The sequence below is a fragment of the Nematolebias whitei genome, chromosome 1 (genome assembly GCF_014905685.2).
Source record: "Nematolebias whitei isolate Nwh7 chromosome 1, NemWhi1, whole genome shotgun sequence".
Taxonomy (NCBI): domain Eukaryota; kingdom Metazoa; phylum Chordata; class Actinopteri; order Cyprinodontiformes; family Rivulidae; genus Nematolebias; species Nematolebias whitei.
The window spans coordinates 46,690,878-46,711,980 of NC_056498.1; the positions used below are offsets into that span (position 1 = coordinate 46,690,878).

Consider the following 21,103-nt stretch of genomic DNA (forward strand, 5'->3'; position numbering starts at 1 on the left):
AATTGTTATATTTATTATAATTGTTGTATTTGTTATAACTGTTGTTATATTTATTATAACTGTTGTTGTATTTATTATAACTGTTATATTTATTACAACTGTTATATTTATTACAACTGTTATATTTGTTATAACTGTTATATTTGTTATAACTGTTATATTTATTATAATTGTTATTTGTTATAACTGTTATATTTATTATAATTGTTATTTGTTATAACTGTTGTTACATTTATTATAACTGTTATATTTATTATAACTGTTATATTTATTATAACTGTTATATTTATTATAACTGTTATATTTATTATAACTGTTATATTTATTATAACTGTTGTTACATTTATTATAACTGTTGTTACATTTATTATAACTGTTGTTACATTTATTATAACTGTTGTTACATTTATTATAACTGTTGTTACATTTATTATAACTGTTATATTTATTATAACTGTTATTTTTATTACAACTGTTATATTTATTACAACTGTTATATTTATTACAACTGTTATATTTGTCATAACTGTTGTTGTATTAATTATAATTGTTATATTAATTATAATTGTTATATTTGTATTGTATATATATTGCAAACCTTCAGTCTCAGAGAGGACGAGGATGTCGTCTGTAAATGAACGTTTCACGTCGTGTAAACGTGGCCTCAGACTGGCTGCCCCGTCTGTCAATCAAGAGACAAAGTTCATAGATGGATAATCGGCTGACGTCTTGTTTTTAATGCATCTACCCAGAATACCTTTGCGATTGACCGGTAGATCGAGATCGACGTATAGGGAACCCCCTTTTTTAAACCTTCTGTTTAATGTACCAGTGTTGTATAACGCAACAAGTGCCTCCTAAAAAGTTAGAAACATCAGAACCGTGATGTTCTCCAGCTCCTGAGTCAAACACGTCAGACTTCGGTGACGACTGGATCTTACCTGTAAGGATTCTGTACAGAACTCTGCCGTTCTCTCCCTGGTCCGCATCCGTGGCTTGAACCTATAAAGTCAAACACGTTCAGCAGATGTCTTCTTTCTTTATGCACTGGCACAATGAACACAGTCACAAGTAAAAAAAATATATATAATTAAGAAACTTCCAACAAAAGCTCCAACATGCATCATACGGCATGAAGTCCAAAAGTAAAGTGGGACTTCTGATGCATGCTCAATGATCCAGGTAGATAAATCTGACTCAGCCTTGCTGGACAAACTGGGACGTAGTAAAAGTATTCGCTGATAAAATGCTGATGTTTTATGTTTAAACAGTAAAAGAAATATTTTACTTCTAACATACAAAGCTCTCAACAACCAAGCTCCAGCTTGTAATAAAAATCTTATTGTTCGTATTTTCCAAATAGAGCACTTCTCTCTCAGACAGGCAGGCAGGTTTACTTGTGGTTCCTAGAGTTTTTAACAGTAGAATGGGAGGCAGAGCTTTCAGTTCTCAGGCTCCTCTCTTGTGGAACCACTTTACTGTTTGTTTGTGAGGCTGACTGAAGACGTTCCTTTTTTATAAATCCTATAGTTTGGGTTTCCTCAGCAATCCCATATCCCTATAAACTTCAACTGATCACATCTCCTCACTCTGCTGCTGTTTGTGCTGTTGTTCATGTTTGTGTTTGTAATTATCTCGATCATTAACGTTCTGTATGTTTTCTTTGTATTTTCCTCCCAAAGCAGAAACACTTGGAGGACTTCCTGTCTGTCTGCTTCTCCTTCCTGTCCGCTCAAACAGCTAATTAAGGCAGATGGCCGCCCATCCTGAGTCCAGTTCTGTTGAATGTTTTTTTCCTGTTAAAGGAGAGTTTTTCCTTCCCACTGTCACCAAGATGCTGCTCAGGATGGAGGTTTGCAACAAAGTGAAGATTCAACACGTTCTGCTGGCTTCCTTATATAACGTTTACCAATTATTATTTTTAATGTATATGAATGTCTTTGTACAGGACCTTGGTTGTGCATTAGTACCATATAATACATTTAACTTATAAAAACATTTCTGTACAGAATCGTCAACTGTCTTTAAACAAATCGAAGCACAGCCAAGTAAAAACAAACGTGATGTCACGAAGTTCACAACATGAACAGCTAAGAACACAATAAAACATTCAAAGTCAAGACAAGGCCAGGATAAATAACTTGGATTCAACTGAAATAAAATGTATTCAAAGTAGTTTTGTTTTAGTTTTCGGTAAATTTCTAACATTTTTTACTTTTGAATGACTGAGTGGACCATTTAGTTTTTCTTTCCATAGAAACTACACCTTGTGAGGATCGTTTCAATATTTTATTTTCTGTGATCCTCCTTGGTTTGTGCATTTTCAGCCTCTTGTGTTTGTTCTCCCCAGTGTTTTTCCTTCAGGTTATTCTTCTCCCATCCTGCACATTATTATGGCCTGGCCCAAAATCGGGCCGCGCTGGGCTTCGGGCCCGGGTTAGAAATGGCAGCTCTAATGCCCACCACTTTGTTTCTGAGTGGTGCTTTGTACTGTTCATGGTCTGTTTCGGTTGCCCTTGCGAAGCCTGTGATTGATTCCAAAGTTTAGTGAGTACCCCGCTGTCTCATCAGCTTTTCCTTTTGTTTATTAAAGATCTATATGAAGGTACTCCTGAGTTCCTCGAGTTAGCCATCTGCCATCACTTGCCAACCCCTGGCTCTACCATTGCACCGAACGGTGGATAAATTTGATCCCTCTGCTCACCAGGATCTGTCACTCGGACAAGCAAAAACTTAAATACATACAGTACCTTTGTTCTTCTCCACAGTGTAACTCTACCCACTTGAATCTCTTGCACCAAAAACATTAACTTCCATTCCCTGTTCAATTCCAGTTCAGAAAAACACTCATGTCAAAAACTAAAAACGTTCATTATGAAAATCCCTCAGCAACAGGAGACATCTGTGTACCGCTTGTAAGGGATTTTCTGCAGTAGCATCAAATTGTGAGGCAAGCGGAGATGTAATGAACATTCCTTTAATGCTCATGCACTGACACTAGTGGTGGAAGAGTTTGTGCGCCTAAATGATCCTAGGAGCTATGCTGTCGGGGGCAATTATAATTGTCCCTGGTAGGGTCTCCCAAGGCAGATTGGTCCTAGGTGACAGGCCAGACTAAGAGCAAATCCAAAGATTTTTATGGACATGATACAGCAAGGATCTCGGTGTCCCTTGACCGGACGTGTGTTACCGGGGCCCCACCCTGGAGCCAGGCCTGGGGGAAGGGCTCGTCGGCGAGCGACTGGTGACCGGGTCTCTACCCATGGGGTCTGGTCGGGCTCAGCCTGAAGGAGCAGCATGGGTTTGCCTTCCTGTGGACCCACCACCTGCAGGAAATGCCATAAAAGTTGGGTGCGTGATGCCATGGGCAGTGGCCGAAGGCAGGGACCTTGGCGCTCTGACCCTGGATTACCAAAGCTGGCTCTTGGGACATGGAACGCGACCTCTCTGGTCGGGAAGGAGCCTGAGCTTTTGCGTGAGGTTGAGAGGTACCGACTAGATATAGTTGGGCTCACCTCAACACACAGCATGGGCTCTGGAACAGATCTCCTTGAGAGGGGCTGGACCTTATTCCACTCTGGAGTTGCCCACGGTGAGAGGCGTCGAGCTGGTGTGGGTCTACTTGTAGCCCCCTGACTTGGTGCCTTGTGTGTTGGAGTAACCAGCAGCAAACTGGTTGATCCAATACGAGAAGGTGCTATTTATAAGACTGAGCAGAATACAGCACCTCAGACTGAATAAGACTTTCGGATGAAAGACGAAATGTTTCTACAATTTTTTTTTAATGTCCAGAGGACCAGATTTAACTTTTTTTTACATTTCCTAACAGTTATTTCTACCAGTGTTCAGTCTCGTAATATAAGCAGTTACATTTAGGATGCATCATAGATGTGGCTACGGCTGCTTTACATTTTAGGGTTCCTGTGGCTCCACTGCCTTCAATGTGACACATTCTGGAGGATGCTCGTACGTTTCCCTCCACATGAATAAACCAGTGCACATTCTCATTCAGCCCACATCCAGTGGTGGCCAGTGTCATGTTGCCACAACAACAACAACCCTTTGCAGCCTGGCAGAGGGAATCTCCTTTGCTCTCCGTTACCGGCAGAGAGCCAGACTGTGATGCCTCCTCAGACAGCACGCCTCTCCACTGGACGCAGATCAACAGAGGCGTCTGCTGAGCTGCTGCTCAAAGAGCCCTGTAAAAAAAAAAGTCACTTCTGAATCCAAAGAGGTTCAAAGTTCCTGGATGAGAGCAAACCACGTGAATCTGACCGACATCGTTCTGCCACTTTGTGGTTCGTCAACATTTTGGCTGTATTCACGTTTATACAGAGAAGACAGCTAAAGGCTCTCCAACATGTGTGCACTCAAGTACACATGCCACATCTACATCACCATTTTGAAGGACCCAAGCACAGACGTTGCAACAATTATATGTGAAGGGGACGTGTCCCCCCATTCGGACTCCCCCCCCCCCCCATTAGTTCACCCAGCTCTAACAAAGTTAAGTCAGGCCCTCTGGATGGTTTCTTTTTCTTGTTGTTGAAATGTTTCATCTTCCATCTAAAGACTTCATCAGTCCGAGGAGCTGAAATGTTCCAACAACAAATAAAAAGAACCCGTCCAGAGGACCTGACTTCACTTTGTTGGGTTCTCCTCCTCTTCAGCTGTCTTCCAACAGGTCCTCCTTTGGCCTAACCAGACTGATGGATTCATTGAACTTTGATGAACTTTGGAAGTTGTTCTGGGCTCTTTGGTTGTTTTTGATATTATCTATCTCTTCAATTTATCATCTGTTGTCCTCTTGTGGACACGTCCAGGGAGGTTGTCTCTGGTCCTGTGGACCTTAAACTGCATCTGCAGTCAGAGGAACAAGCTGCTTGGAGATGTTTTTAACATGTCAGTTATTGTCTTTGTAAGCTCCTGAGACACTCTGTCCCCAGCTTCCTGTGGTTCAGTGTGGTACACACCATGATCCCAAACAGCCCTGTGACTACCTGTCACCCTTTAAATAGGCAGTCTGACTGATTACAGGCTGAAGACACCTGAGATGCTGATTACAAGACATACCTTAGTTTAACATGTCCTTGTGGTCACATCAGTGTTTAGGGAATCATCATTAGATTCATTAATTAGTTTAAAATAATCCTGTTGAACAAAAAATTCTAAATGATTGATCTTCATTAGTTGACTGCTAAAATAATCATTACGTTTGTCAATGTCAAGTTATTTTAATGACAGTAGTGTGTCAACTTCTTTAACAAAAAAGGTACAGGCACATCTTTTCCACGACCACAGGACGGATCTTTCCACATGGTTGTTGAAGAAATGAGCTCCTCTCTGCATCAGTTAGGATTAATTAACTTCCTGCGGAAACAGAATCAAACATGAAGTGAGAGGATCTGACCTCAGAGTTAAGTCCAGGTGGGACCTTTATTTTTGGTCAGGCAGTGCATTTAAACATAAACACATTAACCTGCTGCTTCAGTTAAGTAGTGATAGATGATGAGCTCTACTTCTGGTCATTCATTAGGTCTGCTTTTCCATTTTCAAACCACAAAACTCCCATTCTGCACAAACCTGGTTTTAACCTCTAGTGAAAGTTGGTGAAAGTAATCACAGCTGAGTTAGTCCCTCAAAATGTCTGCCAGCTAGCCATGGGGGGAGGGGGGCGTAGACAGATCTGTGTGTGTCCTCCTTTGCTCCCTCTCTCTCGCTCCCTGCGCAAAGAGGGCCCCAACTTCAGTCTCATTAGCTTTATAAAGAGATGTGGAGAGAGAGGAGAAAGAGGAGGACAGGGGAGGGGAAGAAGGGAGGAGAATGACGCTGGGGGGTCAGATTGGTGAGTGATGAATAGGGTATTACACAGTGGAATGAACCACTTAAGCCATATGAGGGGGTGTAAAAAGAGCGAGAGTACGCTGCAGAGCCTCACGACTTGAACGTTATATCCAGGAGTTTGAGCAAAGAGACTTTTCGTTAAATGTCTGAGCCGTTAAATAAAAATACTTTTGCCTTTTCCTCGTTTTTACAAGAACGGCAGTGAGATTTCACAACATGCAACATGTTGGCCACATGTTACCCCTTATTTTCTCTGCTCCCCCTCTTCCCTCCCCACTGTTTCCCCACTCTGTTTCTGGGAAAGAAGCAGTTTGCGGAGGAAAAACAAGTGTGTAAATGCACCAAACAGGTTACCGGAACTAAGCAAGGTGCTAATTTACAGAAGCTCCAAAGTGCAGGCGTGAGTATATATATATATATACATATCTGTAGAAAAAGGTGTATTTTTGTAAATTATTGTAAAAGTTATCCGCTCAGAACTTTAGAGACACATTTTAACTCTTTGAAACACTGAGTGGAACCTAACACCTGCTTAGCCTGAACCTTAATTAGGAATCTCTAAAATCCATCCTGGGATGCTCTTTGCTCAGCTTGTGGATGGGGAGGTGGACGCACGTTGATGCTAACTGCAAAGCATGGATGTCTGCTGGTAAAGGATAGGATTTCAATATGACTTTTATTTAAATAACGTGAACTGCACGAGTGTTACTGTGCTATTTATATCATCCAAAGAGTTTATAACAAACAAAGGACACAGAAAAACATCCAATATAATAAGGAAAGCCACACTGAATGCATAAGTGTCAATCAACTGTTTTGCTCAATGTATTTGCATCAGATGAATACGTCGGTGACGGCGACGCTCAGCTACTACCACACCAAACTTTAGCTTAATATCTGTAAAAGTGAGCTGAATGAATTTTTGTGCTGGTGAATACAAGCAGCTGTGGCACACATCTCAAACTCAGAGGGATGGCAGGTTCTTGGGGGGCAGAAGGAGACGGGCTGGGCCCAGGAGCTGGTTCAGGTGGAGGTGGCGATATGGTGGATGGAGTGGTAGGTAGAACAGCAGTTTTCGGTTGATAGCAAACATACTTCCTAGCTCCTCCATATTGGCCTTGGTAGTATGCTGCTACGTGAGGATCTGCTGGAGTTCCTCGTGTTTATCGAAGTGTTTGTTCTGTAATGAAAGTAAATAATGAGTCTGCTCACTGTCAGTCATACTCTGGGGGATGTCTTGGCTTGGACATTCTATCATGATTACTGTTTTAACTCCCCGAGTAGTGTGGACTGAATTGTTCTAGAATTGCGCCGCTCGGGGTTGCTGCATGTTGGAGTAGCTGTTACTTTTATTATGAGTTATTGCTTTTGAAAACTTTAATTCCTATTTTTTTCTGGATGCAAACCACTTTTTTCAGACGATTATTTCCTCTGGTATCAGATGCTGTGCCGATGGAAGGATTTTTACTGAAACATTTTTACTTTTGGGCATTTGTTATGATGCGTAACCATGGCAACAAGGTGTTAAAAAAAAACTAGGAGTCACTGATTAACATCTCAAAAGCTCAAATACCTCAACTACAGTCCCCAATCCCAAATGAGTTGAAAAGGAGGCTCCGTGGACGAATCCCCGTCAACCTGGCGGTGGTGCTCGAGTACCTGACTGAGATCCTGGAGCTGGTGAGAAACTCAGCTTGTGACAATGGGAGGAATGGGATCATCCCCCGGCACCTTCAGCTGTCTGTCCGTGGCGACAAGGAGCTCGGCAGACTGCTGGGAGGAGTGACCATCGCTCGGGGAGGAATTATGTCCGGCATTCGGGCAGACCTGCTGCCCAGGAGGACCAGGAGACTTACCGGATCCGACAGCAAGCTGGATCCAGGTGGATGGATCGGTATCTGTGGCCAGTTTCTTCAGATTCGCTGCAGGAGATCCTTCCTGCCCACAGCTATCAGCATCTAACAATTCTTGAATGAAACCAGGATGATGAGCTACGACGACACTTAATTTCCCTCTGGGATTAATAAAGTTTTTTTTTAATTGAATTGAATTTTGCTTGGGAGGCATGGAGAACTGTTCAGAACTAAAACAGAGGTTCAAAGTGTGCAGCTGGTTCGACGTTACAACTGTAAAGAAATAAAGTTTTTCTGTAGAAACAAGCAGGCTGAGGGAACGAGCTCCTTAAAGCTGCCAAGCTCAACAACTGCTTGCCTAATCACAAATATGGGAAGGTGAGAAAGAAGTTTTCCTTAAAAAAGGTGCAAATTCTTCTGCGTTTTGTTGGAGCTGCGAGGCACTGACTAATGAACTGACTCCCTAACGAGTCATCCCGCTCCACTGGCCTTTTCACAGCTTTCCTGGCATTTGCGCTTAAAAATAATTTCACGTCCCAATGTGTTTCCCTTAAACCGATAAGCTGTGCTTTGTCTCTGCTGAATTAGGGACGATGACATTTACAAATGTTACCGTGCCGAAGATGGGGACATGCGGAATGAGAGGGGTGGTGGTGGGGGGATAATTGGAGACTGGGGTTTGGAGGAGGTGGGTGCCTTGCGTTTCACAAGGGGAGCGTTTTAATAAACCCTATTTGTTTTACATTGAAGAAAGCCTGTCAAGCATCGGCTGTTTTCTGCTCCTTGATTTAATAGCTACATAATTGCTGCAAATGCCAAACACTCACTGCTCAATGTGCAAGTTCCTACACCGATTTCTGCATGTATGTGGAATGTAAGCCATCGGCTGTTTAATGCAATAATTATGAAAACAAAAAATAAATAATGCTGAGTGCCGAATAATTTGCTGAGGAAGCTGAAAGTGAGTTGTTAAAGCTAAAATAAGGAGACCATTAGATAGAATCCAACTGTAGCAAAACACTAGCTGAAAGCTAAAAGTTTCAAAAGGCTAGTTAAAAGTTTAGAGTAGCAGAAGTGGTAATTTTTGAATGAATACTAGAGCTCAGTGTATTTTGATGGATTAGATAAAGTATGTTTTTTATAAAGCTAATAAAAGACAAAAAACCAAAAGTCAAAGTTCTCCTGAATGAGCTGAACGTTTTAATATACGAATGGCTGAAACGGCACAAAGTCTGCAGAAATAGTTGTATAAATGGTAAATGGACTGTACTTACTGTGTATCAGCACCTTTCTATCTTATCAAGATACTCAAAGCTCTTTAAAGCGCTTTGTATTGTAAAAAGTGGACGGAAACGTAGAAAACCAACGTTGGCATAAATACCTCCAAACTGAACCCCATCAGGCTGGTTGGGTTTGAGTGGTTGCTGTGGCGCTTCAACCGCACATCCACCATCCATCTTTAACACGAACCACCTAATAAATTTTTTCTCCATCCAGGATCGAGACAACATGAACACCACTCATCCAGGCGCAAACGTCACCCTTACCCGTGACAGAGGGAACGCCAACCTGACGACCACCACCACCTCCCCCAACATCCCGTGGCCTCCAGCTCATCCGTCAGACATCCACGACCCAGAGTTCACCATCATGGTGGTGCTGGGCTTATCTCTGCTGCTGGCTGCGTTAGCCGTCTTCCTGGCTGTGCGCCGGCGCTTGGAGCAGGACAGGGACTTCGAGGCGAGTTGTGTCCCGGGGGAGGGTCTGCCTCGTAGAGGAGGCATGTCCACTGAGCCCCAGCTCAAGGTGTGGAAGAGGCTGGGTTCATACCGGCGTGCGTATAACATCTCCTTTAGACGACCGCCTCAACGCAGACCACACCAGCCGACCAGGGCGATCCGGTCTACAGGCTCAGAGACCCCACAGCCAGAGGCCAGCGTGGAGCTCCACCTCACCACACCCTGTCTCCGGGACTACGTCACTGAAATCTGACTGCAAGAGAAGGCGACTATCCTTTTAGGTGATAAACTTTATTCCTACAGACTCCTACAAAACTGAAAGGTCTGGCATTCCTCAAAGGAAAACGTATCACAACCCTGAAGGTGTTTCGGTCAAATCTTGACAATACTGCATTGGCGTCAGAAGCATTTGTAATGTGGGGCAGACACACTGGTGGGAGGGTCTGGGGGTCCTCCCCTAGAAAACTTTTAATAAAGTAGATGCTATTTTCTACATTCCGGTGTATTTTAACAGGTTGTTAAACATCTATGTTTACCTGCATATGTAAACACTTGATTCAATAACTATTTTAGAGAGCAACAAGTAGCAGCCTGACCAACAGCTCTCCTTGTGTGAATAGAGCACGCTCCGCTGCTCTCACGCATATGTTCCCCCCTACCCCAGTCAATGACAACTGCTGGAACTAGCTAAGCTAGCAGCGCACAATACAGACACGCTAGCTAGCAAAGATACTACAGACGTATTGCTCCGCTTCTCTCACGCATCCCAACACCCCACCCCCCGGTCAACAACTGCCAGCATTAACGTAGCACAGCTAGCGCGCAACACAGTGACTCCCCCTCATCCCCACGCCCCATCAAGTGACCTCGCGGAGACACTGCATGCGGTGTGGCGACTTGTTGTAGGTAACCAGGAAAACCTGGAGCGGCTTTTTATTGGTTTGAGTATTCTTCTTTTAATCAAGTGGAATGGATTCATTCATGAATAAATAGAAACGGCGTTGGGTGAACTAATATTTCATGGTAAATGTGTATGTGTGTGTGTGTGTTGGGGTGTGTGTGTGTGTGTGTGTGTGTGGGGGGGGGGGTGTTCCAAACAAATATTTTGCTGCAAAATTACTTTAAATTCTTACTTTAGGACATCAGCCATTGGAACAATGTAACACGTTCATTCTGTGGAACAGGGTCGGTCTTTTTTCATGTTTGAAGTATTTTCACTAGATTTTTTTCTGATTAATAAAGAAAATAATAAAACCCAAAAAGTATCACGGCTGTAAAACTTACTTTGATGAACTGATTCAAGCCTTAGAGGACGGGATCTATATTTAGATGGTATAATCTTTCGTAAATGAGTTTTTAAGCTGGTGATTCAGACAAAGTTTTAGCAAATGTGGAGTAGACACAAGTCTTACAGCACGGTGAGTTTTGAACACAAGCTGGAGAACTACAACCTGAGCCGAAAACAGAGCGCTCTGCGAATCATTCAGCAAGTCTTCGATAAACAGGACTGTTTTTTTTCAGTTTCAGATTTAATAGTTTAGGTTTAGGCTAGCTTTTTAGGCTCATTTGTACCTGAAGGATGCTGGTTCCTTGTGGCACCGTCTCCAGGATGCTGGTCTCGTAGCTGTTTTGGAGGAAGATGGGCTTGTTGTCGTTAACGTCCAGCACATCGACGAACACAGTGGCGGTTCCGGTCCTTCGGCTGCCTGCCGGACCGTTGTCTATGTGGAAAAAAACCACGTTTATAGGACTGTCACTAAGTTCGATGTGGTCAAAGTTATGAAACCTTCTAATCTAATAAACATACTAATAGAGTAAATATTGATTCAGGATTCATGTTATTTTCTAGTTTTTATTGTTCTGTACACGTTTTTATGACCTAACTGCTTCTGCAGACTTTTTGATTTATTTTAGCTGTTCGTATATCAAAACGTTCCGCTCATTCAAAAGATTTTTTGGTATTTGGGACTTTTGTACTTTTCTAAATATTCAATTTTATTTACAAATGTTTTTACCATAGAATACATTGAGATCTTAGATTCCTTCAAACACTTTGTTCTCTTTGAAATCCCCTTCAATGCACTCTGAGCTTCTTGCTAGCGTTTTGCTACTTTTAACATTTAGCTAGCCTTTTGCTGCCTATTGTTTTCAGCTAACTCTTTGCTACTTGTGACACCTTTTTCTGTTTTTAGTTAATGTACAGCTACTTTTACCATTTAGCTAGTTTTAGCTTTATGGCTAGTTTTAGTTTAATCTAGTCTTTAGCTACTTTTAGGATTCAACCACCATTTTGCTACCTTTAGTCTTCAGCTAAACTTTTGCTACTTTTAGCTTTCAGTTGGCTTTTTGCTAGTTTGCTGCAGTTTGACATTTACAGCTTTTAGCTAACCTTTTGTCGCTGTTAGCTAGATTTGCTATACAGTATTTATAATTTAGCCACTTTTAGTAACCATTTGTCATTTTGCTACTCAGATATTTTAGCTAGCCTTTTGTTATTAAACGTTTTTAGCTAACTTTTGCTACTTATAACTTTTAGACAACCTTTTGCCGTTGTAATCTAGTGTTCTGTTACTTCTATCATTTAGATATGTTTAGCTTTTATATAGTTTTAGGTTTTAGCTATATGTGCACAACTTTTTGTTTTCAGCTATCTTTTGCTACTTTTAACTTGCAACTAGCCTTTTGCTAACTTGCATTTTCAGCTAGCGTTTAGCTATTTTTAGGTCTCAGCAAGCCTTTTGCTACTTTTAGTTTTATGACAACTCTGATATTAATAGCTTTTAGCTACCTTTTGTTGCTGTTAATTAGTATTTAGCTATATGTATAATTTAGCCATTTTTAGCTTTTAGCTAGTGTTTTGCTGCTTTTAGCTTATAGCTAGTCTTCTGCCTTTTTTTTTTGTTTGTTTCCTGAAAGTGCTTTGCTACTTTTAACTAGCATGCTGCTTCTTTAGTTAGTGGCTAATGTTCTGCTTTAAACACTCAGGTGCATCTTCTTCGGCACCTCCTCTCATTTGCTCCCTGAGGCTTGATCCTTCAGCTGCTCACTTCCTCCATGAATGTTCACAGCTTAAAGGTGGAATAAAGACTAAAGTCATAATTTTTAATATATAATTTAAATTACAGACGGACAAAAATGTGAAACAGGCAGTTAAGCCACGTCAAAATCACTGCCGCTGTGCAGAAAGCTTTTTTTAAACAATGTTCACATTTGAATAAAATAAAACAGCAGCTTCAACAGCAACAGAAAAACATACTATTATTGTATTTTTATAAACTGTATACAGATTTGAAAAGCACTATGAGAAGGCTTTTTATTTGTTTAAAAGATATGAAAGTTTAAGACGAACCTATTGCTTCAACAACAAGTGTATAAGCAGCCTGGGTCTCTCTGTCGAGGCCCACCACGGTCCGAACAATCCCATCTCTGAAGCCCACGCTGAATTTACCATCTTGGTTCCCACCTAAAAATAAATAAAATACAAATGACACAGAACATATTTTCTAATTGAACTAAAGCATTGCTATAAAACAATTCATTAATGCAAAAAAAAAAAAAAAAGGATGCAAGAAAAGCTCAAACTCACACAAAGATGAACAGATGGAAGACGTACACCACGTCATCTAAAGTCATGGGGAAAAGAAGCTCCGCCCTCTTTAACTCCAGGGTTATGAACCAAAATACTCAGACTAAACTAAAACGATCCAACACTTACCACAAGGGAACAAAAACACACAGACCCCACCACATCAATATTTATGAAAGAAAAAAGTTAAAGCTGTGAGTGAAAAACTGGACCCAGCCTAGCTGCTTCCACAGATGTGTGTTAACACGACGCCAAGGTGGAAAATCATCAGAAATGAACGGCTGCTGCTGTCCATCCCTCTAGAAAAGGATCAAAGGTCATTTCAAAACTATCCATCGTTCTACAGAGAGAATTGACATTCACAAGTGGAAACCATTGAAGACAGCTGACAATCTTCACAGGAGTGGCAGCAACTTCACCCCGAAGGTCAGACCGTGCACTGCTCAGAGGAATGAGCTCCATCTCAGACTCTACAGGCCTCAGTGAGCAGGTCAAAGGTCATGATTTGTTGGGAAGAACTGCACAAATAAACAACTCTTCTGTCTAAAAACAACTTGGCAGCAAGTCTTGGGTTTGTAGTTTGATTAGAAGGAACCACAAGACTTCTGGAACCAAACCAGACCAAAAAAGAGCTTTTACCCAGAATGCACTGCAGCAAACCGCTCCTCCCAGCTGTCAGCACAGTGGTGGAGGGCTGATGGTTTGGGTTACTTGCGATCATTTTAGTCAGACCAAAGAGCTCTGGAGTCACATGCGAGCTCATCTGTGCAACAACTGGAGCTTTGACCAAGTAGGCCCAGCAAGACCATGATCCTAAACAGCAGCTGATCTACAACGGACCGGGTCAAAAAGAACAGAACCAAGGTGCTGCAACGGTCCAGTCAGAGTCCAGAACCTGAACCTGACTGAAACAGTGATGGGAACCTTCAGAGAGCTGAGCAGAAACTGTAATGAACTGAAGCAACGATGCAAAGAAGAGTGGGTCAAAACTCCTCCTCAACCAAGAGAGAGACTTCTAAAGGAGACGCAGTCAGTGCCGCAGTCTTGTAATCCTCAAGCCGCACGTTCGAGCCCAGGCTGTGTCAGAAAACCTTTGTTTGCTGCAGCGCCGACTTCCTGTTAAAGAGAGCCGCCGAAACTAAAACAACATAAAACCCACAAACTGAAACAGAGTGGACTTGACCCTCCCATGACGGTATCTGCATCGGTAACCTACACACACGCCTAACCACCGTGACCTCTGACCTGTGATGAAGTAGCTGAGCTCGGCGTTGAGACCGGTATCGTTGTCGGTGCAGATGAGGCGCGCCACGATGTAGTCTCGAGGGATGTTCTCCAGCAGGGAAACGTTGTAGAGGCGGGGGCTGAAGGTGGGCGTCTCATCGTTTACATCCAGAACTGAGACACATGCACGCACACACACACACACACACAAATACGGCAGCAGTTTATGACACAGAAAAAAAAAATTAGTTTGCTTTTGCCCCGTTTTAGTTTCGGTCCCACCAGCAGGGGGCAGCATGCTCCTTATCACCTTCACAGACCGCCTTCATTCAGAACCAGCTCTTCATCATGAAAAGATCCAGAACGACCGGTTCAGGACGTTCAGAAACCCCGAACCTTCTCACCTGAGACGGTGAGAGTGGAGGTGGACGTTCGAGGGAAATCCCCGGCATCGTACGCAACGATTCTCAGAAAGTACTGTCCGATCTGCTCCCGATCCAGGACCGCAGTGGACGTGAGGACCCCAGAGGTGCTGTTCAGGAAGAAGTCGAGGCGAGGCATGCCCATCCGCAACGCCATGGTGATCAGACCGTTCTTACCCTCATCCGGATCTTCCACCTGAACCTAAATGACGATAAAGGACGTTGAGAATCCCGTTTTGAAAAAAGCATCAAGTCATGGTCTAACAACGTTAAGTCAGGTCCTCTGGACAGATCAAAAGAAAACAAACAAACAACAATGTTGAAATGCTTCGTCTTTCATCCAAAGGACTTCTTCAGTCTGAGGAGCTGCAACAAACTCAGTCTTATAAATAGCACCTTCTCATAGTGGATCTACCAGTTTGTTGTTGACATCCAGAACAAGCTGCTCACATGATGGAAGACCATCATTCTAACGACTGATTTTCCTGAAGGCCGCTTGTTATTCACAGGGGGCTGAGTGATACTAGCAATAACAGCATTGTAAGAGGGGGACAGTTGGACACGGAGGCTCCGCCCCTGTTTAATGATGGACGGGTTCTCTTCACAAAGACGGCCTCCTTCATTCCTCTCTCAAACCATCGTTCCTCTCCATCAAGGATGTGAACATCTTCATCCCTGAATGAGTGACCTTTGACCTGCAGATGAGTGTAGACCTCAGAGTCCTGGCCTGATGATGTTGCTCTTCTGTGGTTTGAGAGAGGAGTGAAGGAAGTCCATATGTCAACTTTACCCATGTCTTCCTTTTCAGGTCGCAGGGGGTCACAGTTTGAGAGGTGGGGGACACCCTGGACATGTCTCCAGTCACATCAGCCTAACATGCATGTTTTTGGTCTGTGGGAGGAAACTCACGTATGCACAGAGAGAACATGCAAACTCCACCCCCTCCACTCCAGGAATCCATCCAGAGGACTTGGACCTTGACTTTGTTACTTTTTTCTACCTGGATTCTTGTGCAGCATCAGGACTTCAAATCATTAGTTTTTAAATTAATCTTGTGTTTACCTTAAAAATTGAAGTTCCTACAGGCAATCCCTCCAGGATTTCAGCGACGAAGGGCAGATTGAGAAAAGTTGGGTCGTTGTCGTTCAGGTCCAGCAGGTTGACAGAAACTGTGGCGCTTGCTGTTGCACGCAGTGCGGGTGTTCCACCTAGAGAGGGCGCCAGAGCGGAGCAACAAGGACACGCACACAGTTTGTGGATTTAAAAAGAGTGTGAATGTTGTTTGGAGACAGGAAGTGAAGTCCTGAGCACTCACGGTCGACGGCCGAGATGACGATTGTCCTCATGAGCACTGCGTCTCTGACGTTAGTGCTTTCCCTGTCCAGGGTGAGTCCACTGGTGCGGATCTTCCCCGTCCTGTTGTCAATTGTATAGAAAGGGTTTACTGGACTTATGCTGTACACGACTGTCCCGTTTTCCCCGTTGTCAGGGTCCACGGCCAACACCTGGGACAGGAACAGAGACAGAGAGAAATGGGTGAAGGACAGAAGTTTCCTCGGGTGTTTTACTCGACGATAGCGAGCCGAGGCTGCGAGGACAACAGTGATTTATGACAGAAACTGGAGGGAGAGACAAAAAAAGAGGACAGACTGAGGAAATGAACCAGGAAAACAGCAGGGATTTAATAGTATTGATAATGGGAATATCCCCTTCCAAGTCTCTGAGCATCCCCCCCCCCCCCCCCACACACACACACAACTCCGTCAGCTAAAAAGAAAAATGCTAACAGACTGCGTTTTTTGACACGCAGCCGTGATGGATAATAAACGTAAGCAGCCCAGTTAAAAACCACAGGCTGATAGTTTTTAAACAGCTGATTAATTATTCAGTGTATGCTGACTGAAAACGTTGGAAACTAGTTAATTGGTCATTAGAGGAACAAAGACTTTGGTGTATTTAATTATTAATAAGAATGCCGGGGTCCTGTCCGTTCCACTGATTAGCATCCACGCAGATAAGGTGATATAATATGTGGGAAAAAATACATGAAAAGCTGGAATCAAGTCCGTCCAGTTGATGTTCTCTGGTCCGAGCGGAGCACATTAAAAGAACGGGAGCAAATATATCTGCCAAGTCGATTTAACAGCAGAGTGGCAGGAAGGAGGAGGGTGCTTTGAAAGAACGCGGTGCACGGTGTGTGTTCTGTCAGAAGCTGAATTTAAGAGCGATGACAGTGGGGGTGCTGCGAGCTTCGAGTGGGCTGATCCTTCTACCGGGCACAGCGGCAGAATTCATCGGCTCACTGGACATCTCCAGAAGGAATCAGCAGGTGGCCTCCGGTCACCATAGAAACACCGGTCGGACCAGCACTGCACCGGGCCAATTACAGAACTGTAAGCATGGATGGTCAGATTCATTGGAAAGTGGTTAGAGGAGCGCCGGCGTCTGAGAGAAGCACATACGGTATGCATTGCACTGCTGGATGCACCGTGAAGGAAATCAACAGCTAAAAGAAAGCCCGAGCGGGAGCAGCAACGATTCGGCTCTTTTGACGCTCCTCTTCGCCGTTTCACACTTTTCCTCTGAAAAACGGGCTCTCGCTTCCTCTTCTGCCTAGCAGCTGAATAATTTGTAATGCAAACGACCACAGGCTACACTTTAATTAGCAATCAGACTCCCTTAATTACGCTCAATGACGCCTCTTTAATTAATGGACAATCAGGGCTTAATTACAAACAACACGTTCGCCAAAGACGATGCAGGACGATGAAGAGTTTAGAGTGAGAGTAGAGTTTACTTTGTGATGACCTATGCAGTTATGGAGGTTTGTTCATCCATTAGATGCACAAATTCAGCCTTTTATCCTCCGTCAACAACAACTCCAAGTATCTTTGAAACAGCGGAGAACCAGTGGTGAGTTCAGCCTCTTTTTGGGGGGTGAAATGTTAACAGCACCCCTGAAAAATAAAGAAACCACCATTAGGGTGTTGTAAGGAAACTCAGTTCTCAAACCTGATTCACCAAAATGTTTAATAAATTTGGAATAAAAATGGAATAAATGATGACACTCTTTAATGGGCCGGTAAAATAAATGATTTTTATTTTTTTCACGAGTCAGATCCTCAACACCACCTGTCAATCAATCCAGCAGGCTTGTCAGCAACTGACCAAACAGCAACCTTAATTTGTCCCAAAGGTAAACGCCTCTTACCTGCAGGAGCTCCACCCCCTTTTCCTCCAACAACATTGTCAGGGTTTTGCATTACAAAAACTTTGCAGTCCGAGGGATTTAATGAAAAATCATCAGAAAAACTTGTTCAACGTCAGCGGAGAACATATAATTCAGACAGCGTTACGCTGAGTGTTTAATACATTTTATTACATTTCAAAAACATAAACAGAGTCTGGAAAAACGTAAAAGAAGATAAATGCTGGTGGCTGAATATAACAGTTATAAACAGGAAGTACAACATGTTCATCTGTATGAAAAACTGCAAGTAAATCCTCCATTTTCAGTCATAAATACTTTGTATGCGTAAAGGTTAAATTAAAGGCTAATGCTTTAAGCTAGTTAGCTAGCAAAGCTAGCTTTGTTTTATTTGGTTTACATGTAGATATACAGGTCCTTCTAAAAAAATTAGCATATTGTGATAAAGGTCATTATTTTCCATAACGTAATGATAAAAATGAAACTTTCATATATTTCAGATTCATTGCACACCAACTGAAATATTTCAGGTCTTTAATTGTTTTAATACTGATGATTATGGCATACAGCTCATGAAAACACAAAATGCCTGTCCCAAAAAATTAGCATATTTCATCCCACCAATGAAAGACAAGTGTTTTTAATACAAAAAACGCCAACCTTCAAATAATCATGTTCAGTTATGCACTCAATACTTGGTCGGGAATCCTTTTGCATGAATGACTGCTTCAATGCGGCGTGGCATGGAGGCAATCAGCCTGTGGCACTGCTGAGGTGTTATGGAGGCCCAGGATGCTTCGATAGCGGCCTTAAGCTCATCCAGAGTGTTGGGTCTTGCGTCTCTCAACTTTCTCTTCACAATATCCCACAGGTTCTCTATGGGGTTCAGGTCAGGAGAGTTGGCAGGCCAATTGAGCACAGTAATACCATGGTCAGTAAACCATTTACCTGTGGTTTTGGCACTGTGAGCAGGTGCCAGGTCGTGCTGAAAAATGAAATCTTCATCTCCATAAAGCTTTTCAGCAGATGGAAGCATGAAGTGCTCCAAAATCTCCTGATAGCTGCATTGACCCTGCCCTTGATAAAACACAGTGGACCAACACCAGCAGATGAAATGACACCCCAGACCATCACTAACTGTGGGTGCTTCACACTGGACTTCTGGCATTTTGGCATTTCCTTCTCCCCAGTCTTCCTCCAGACTCTGGCACCTTGATTTCTAAATGACATGCAAAATTTGCTTTCATCCGAAAAAAGTACTTTGGACCACTGAGCAAAAGTCCAGTGCTGCTTCTCTGTAGCCCAGGTCAGGTGCTTCTGACGCAGTCTCTTGTTCAAGAGTGGCTTGACCTGGGGAATGCAACACCTGTAGCCCATTTCCTGCACACGCCTGTGCACGGTGGCTCTGGATGTTTCTACTCCAGACTCAGTCCACTGCTTCTGCAGGTCCCCCAAGGTCTGGAATCGGCCCTTCTCCACAATCCTCCTCAGGGTCCGGTCACCTCTTCTCGTTGTGCAGCGTTTTCTGCCACACTTTTCCCTTCCCACAGACTTCCCACTGAGGTGCCTTGATACAGCACTCTGGGAACAGCCTGTTCGTTCAGCAAGTTCTTTCTGTGTCTTACCCTCTTGCTTGAGGGTGTCAATGATGGCCTTCTGGACAGCAGTCAGGTCGGCAGTCTTACCCATGATTGTGGTTTTGAGTAATGAACAAGGCTGGGAGTTTTTAAAAGCCTCAGGAATCTTTTGCAGGTGTTTAGAGTTACGTCGTTGATTCAGATGGTTAGGTTAATAACTTGTTTAGAGAACCTTTTCATGATATGCTAATTTTTTTGGGACAGACATTTTGGGTTTTCATGAGCTGTATGCCATAATCATCAGTATTAAAACAATTAAAGACCTGAAATATTTCAGTTGGTGTGCAATGAATCTGAAATATATGGAAGTTTAATTTTTATCATTACATTATGGAAAATAATGACCTTTATCACAATATGCTAATTTTTTGAGAAGGACCTGTATGTTGCAACTTCTGATTGCATAAGTTTAGTCTTTGTTTGTTATGATCTGTTAACACTAAACTGATTTTGTACAAAGCGTTTATTAGGTTTAATATAAAGCGGAGCGCTACGTCTGTAGCAAGCGCGTCTGTATTGCACGGTGATAGCTTAGCGCTACATTAGTGCCAACAGTTTGGTTAGGATGTATGAGAGAACCGGAGCGTGCTCTCTTCACACAAGGAGAGCTGTTGGTCAGGCTACTCTAAAATAGTTATTGAATAAAGTGTTTACTTAAGGGGGTAAATGTAGATGTTTAACAATTCATTAAAATACACCAGAATGCAGGAAATGGCATCTACTTTATTCAAAAATTTATGGGGAAGGAGCCCTAGATCCCTCCCACCCACCCACCCACTTTACAAATGCTAGTTCAAGCCAAGAGCCACTGTCAACACTGGGGGCTAAGCACCCCTAAAGGGCAGATTCTAGAATCGCCCCTGTGGAGCAGTTTAAACGAAGGACTTCGATGCTTTAAAACGTCTTTTCTGCTCATTAATTTTGTCGTATTTAGTTTGTCAAAGTTTGCCACAAAATAAAACAACAGAGTAATAAAAACAGTAAAATAAATGTTTGATTTTTCTTTAGGCTGCTCCCGTCTGCTGGGGTAGCAAAGTTTTAAACAACGATGCAAAGTCTGTTAGCTCTCAGTATTTCTGTTATGAATCACTCTCAGCTACTACCATACCTAATTTTAGCTCCGTATTTGTAAAACTAACTGAATTATAGCCAGTAATGTGTTTTTATAATCAGTTGTCGTTAACAGCTTGAATCAGGTTGTGGAGGCACATTCAATAACTTTCTGAAAGCTCCAATAAAATCCGTCTAGTGGCTCAAGAGATATTTTGCTGACACATATAACTGCTCTCCTTTCTTTGTGAGAGGCGATATAAATGCCCAATCTAATGAAGATAAGTTCACCATATTACTTATTCTAACACAACCCAGGATATTATTTAGATTTTTTTCCCGTCTTTCTATTATAATTGATTTATTTCGGTCAAGTTCAACGGGTCGTACTCACTGAGATGACGTCGGTGTTTTTTGGACTCATTTCCACCACGTTGGCGTCGTACGGCTCGTCTATCCACACAGGGGCGTTGTCGTTGATGTCCAGGACGGTGATGTTCACCTGAAATAACGAGGAGGGTTTTAACGAAGTAAAGATCT

The 21,103-nt window shown here is 42.7% G+C and overlaps 2 protein-coding genes across 2 annotated transcripts in view; one reads left to right on the top strand and one right to left on the bottom strand.

Moving 5' to 3' along the window:
• Nucleotides 1–21,103, bottom strand: part of cdh23 (cadherin-related 23) — a 275,500-nt gene that overhangs the window by 67,988 nt on the left and 186,409 nt on the right. Inside the window, exons 20-27 of the mRNA XM_037677972.1 lie at nucleotides 20,958–21,065; nucleotides 15,984–16,173; nucleotides 15,731–15,876; nucleotides 14,651–14,870; nucleotides 14,268–14,420; nucleotides 12,786–12,899; nucleotides 11,009–11,157; nucleotides 942–1,002 (exon numbers count right to left, since the gene is read on the bottom strand). Coding sequence (XP_037533900.1) covers nucleotides 942–1,002; nucleotides 11,009–11,157; nucleotides 12,786–12,899; nucleotides 14,268–14,420; nucleotides 14,651–14,870; nucleotides 15,731–15,876; nucleotides 15,984–16,173; nucleotides 20,958–21,065 — 1,141 coding nt within the window. The remainder of the gene's footprint in view (nucleotides 1–941; nucleotides 1,003–11,008; nucleotides 11,158–12,785; nucleotides 12,900–14,267; nucleotides 14,421–14,650; nucleotides 14,871–15,730; nucleotides 15,877–15,983; nucleotides 16,174–20,957; nucleotides 21,066–21,103) is intronic.
• Nucleotides 6,113–9,689, top strand: LOC119411068 (uncharacterized protein C10orf105-like). The gene is made up of 2 exons (XM_037677993.1): nucleotides 6,113–6,244; nucleotides 9,195–9,689. Exon 2 carries the CDS (start codon nucleotides 9,207–9,209, stop codon nucleotides 9,687–9,689), a length of 483 nt encoding a protein of 160 aa, XP_037533921.1. The 5' UTR covers nucleotides 6,113–6,244; nucleotides 9,195–9,206.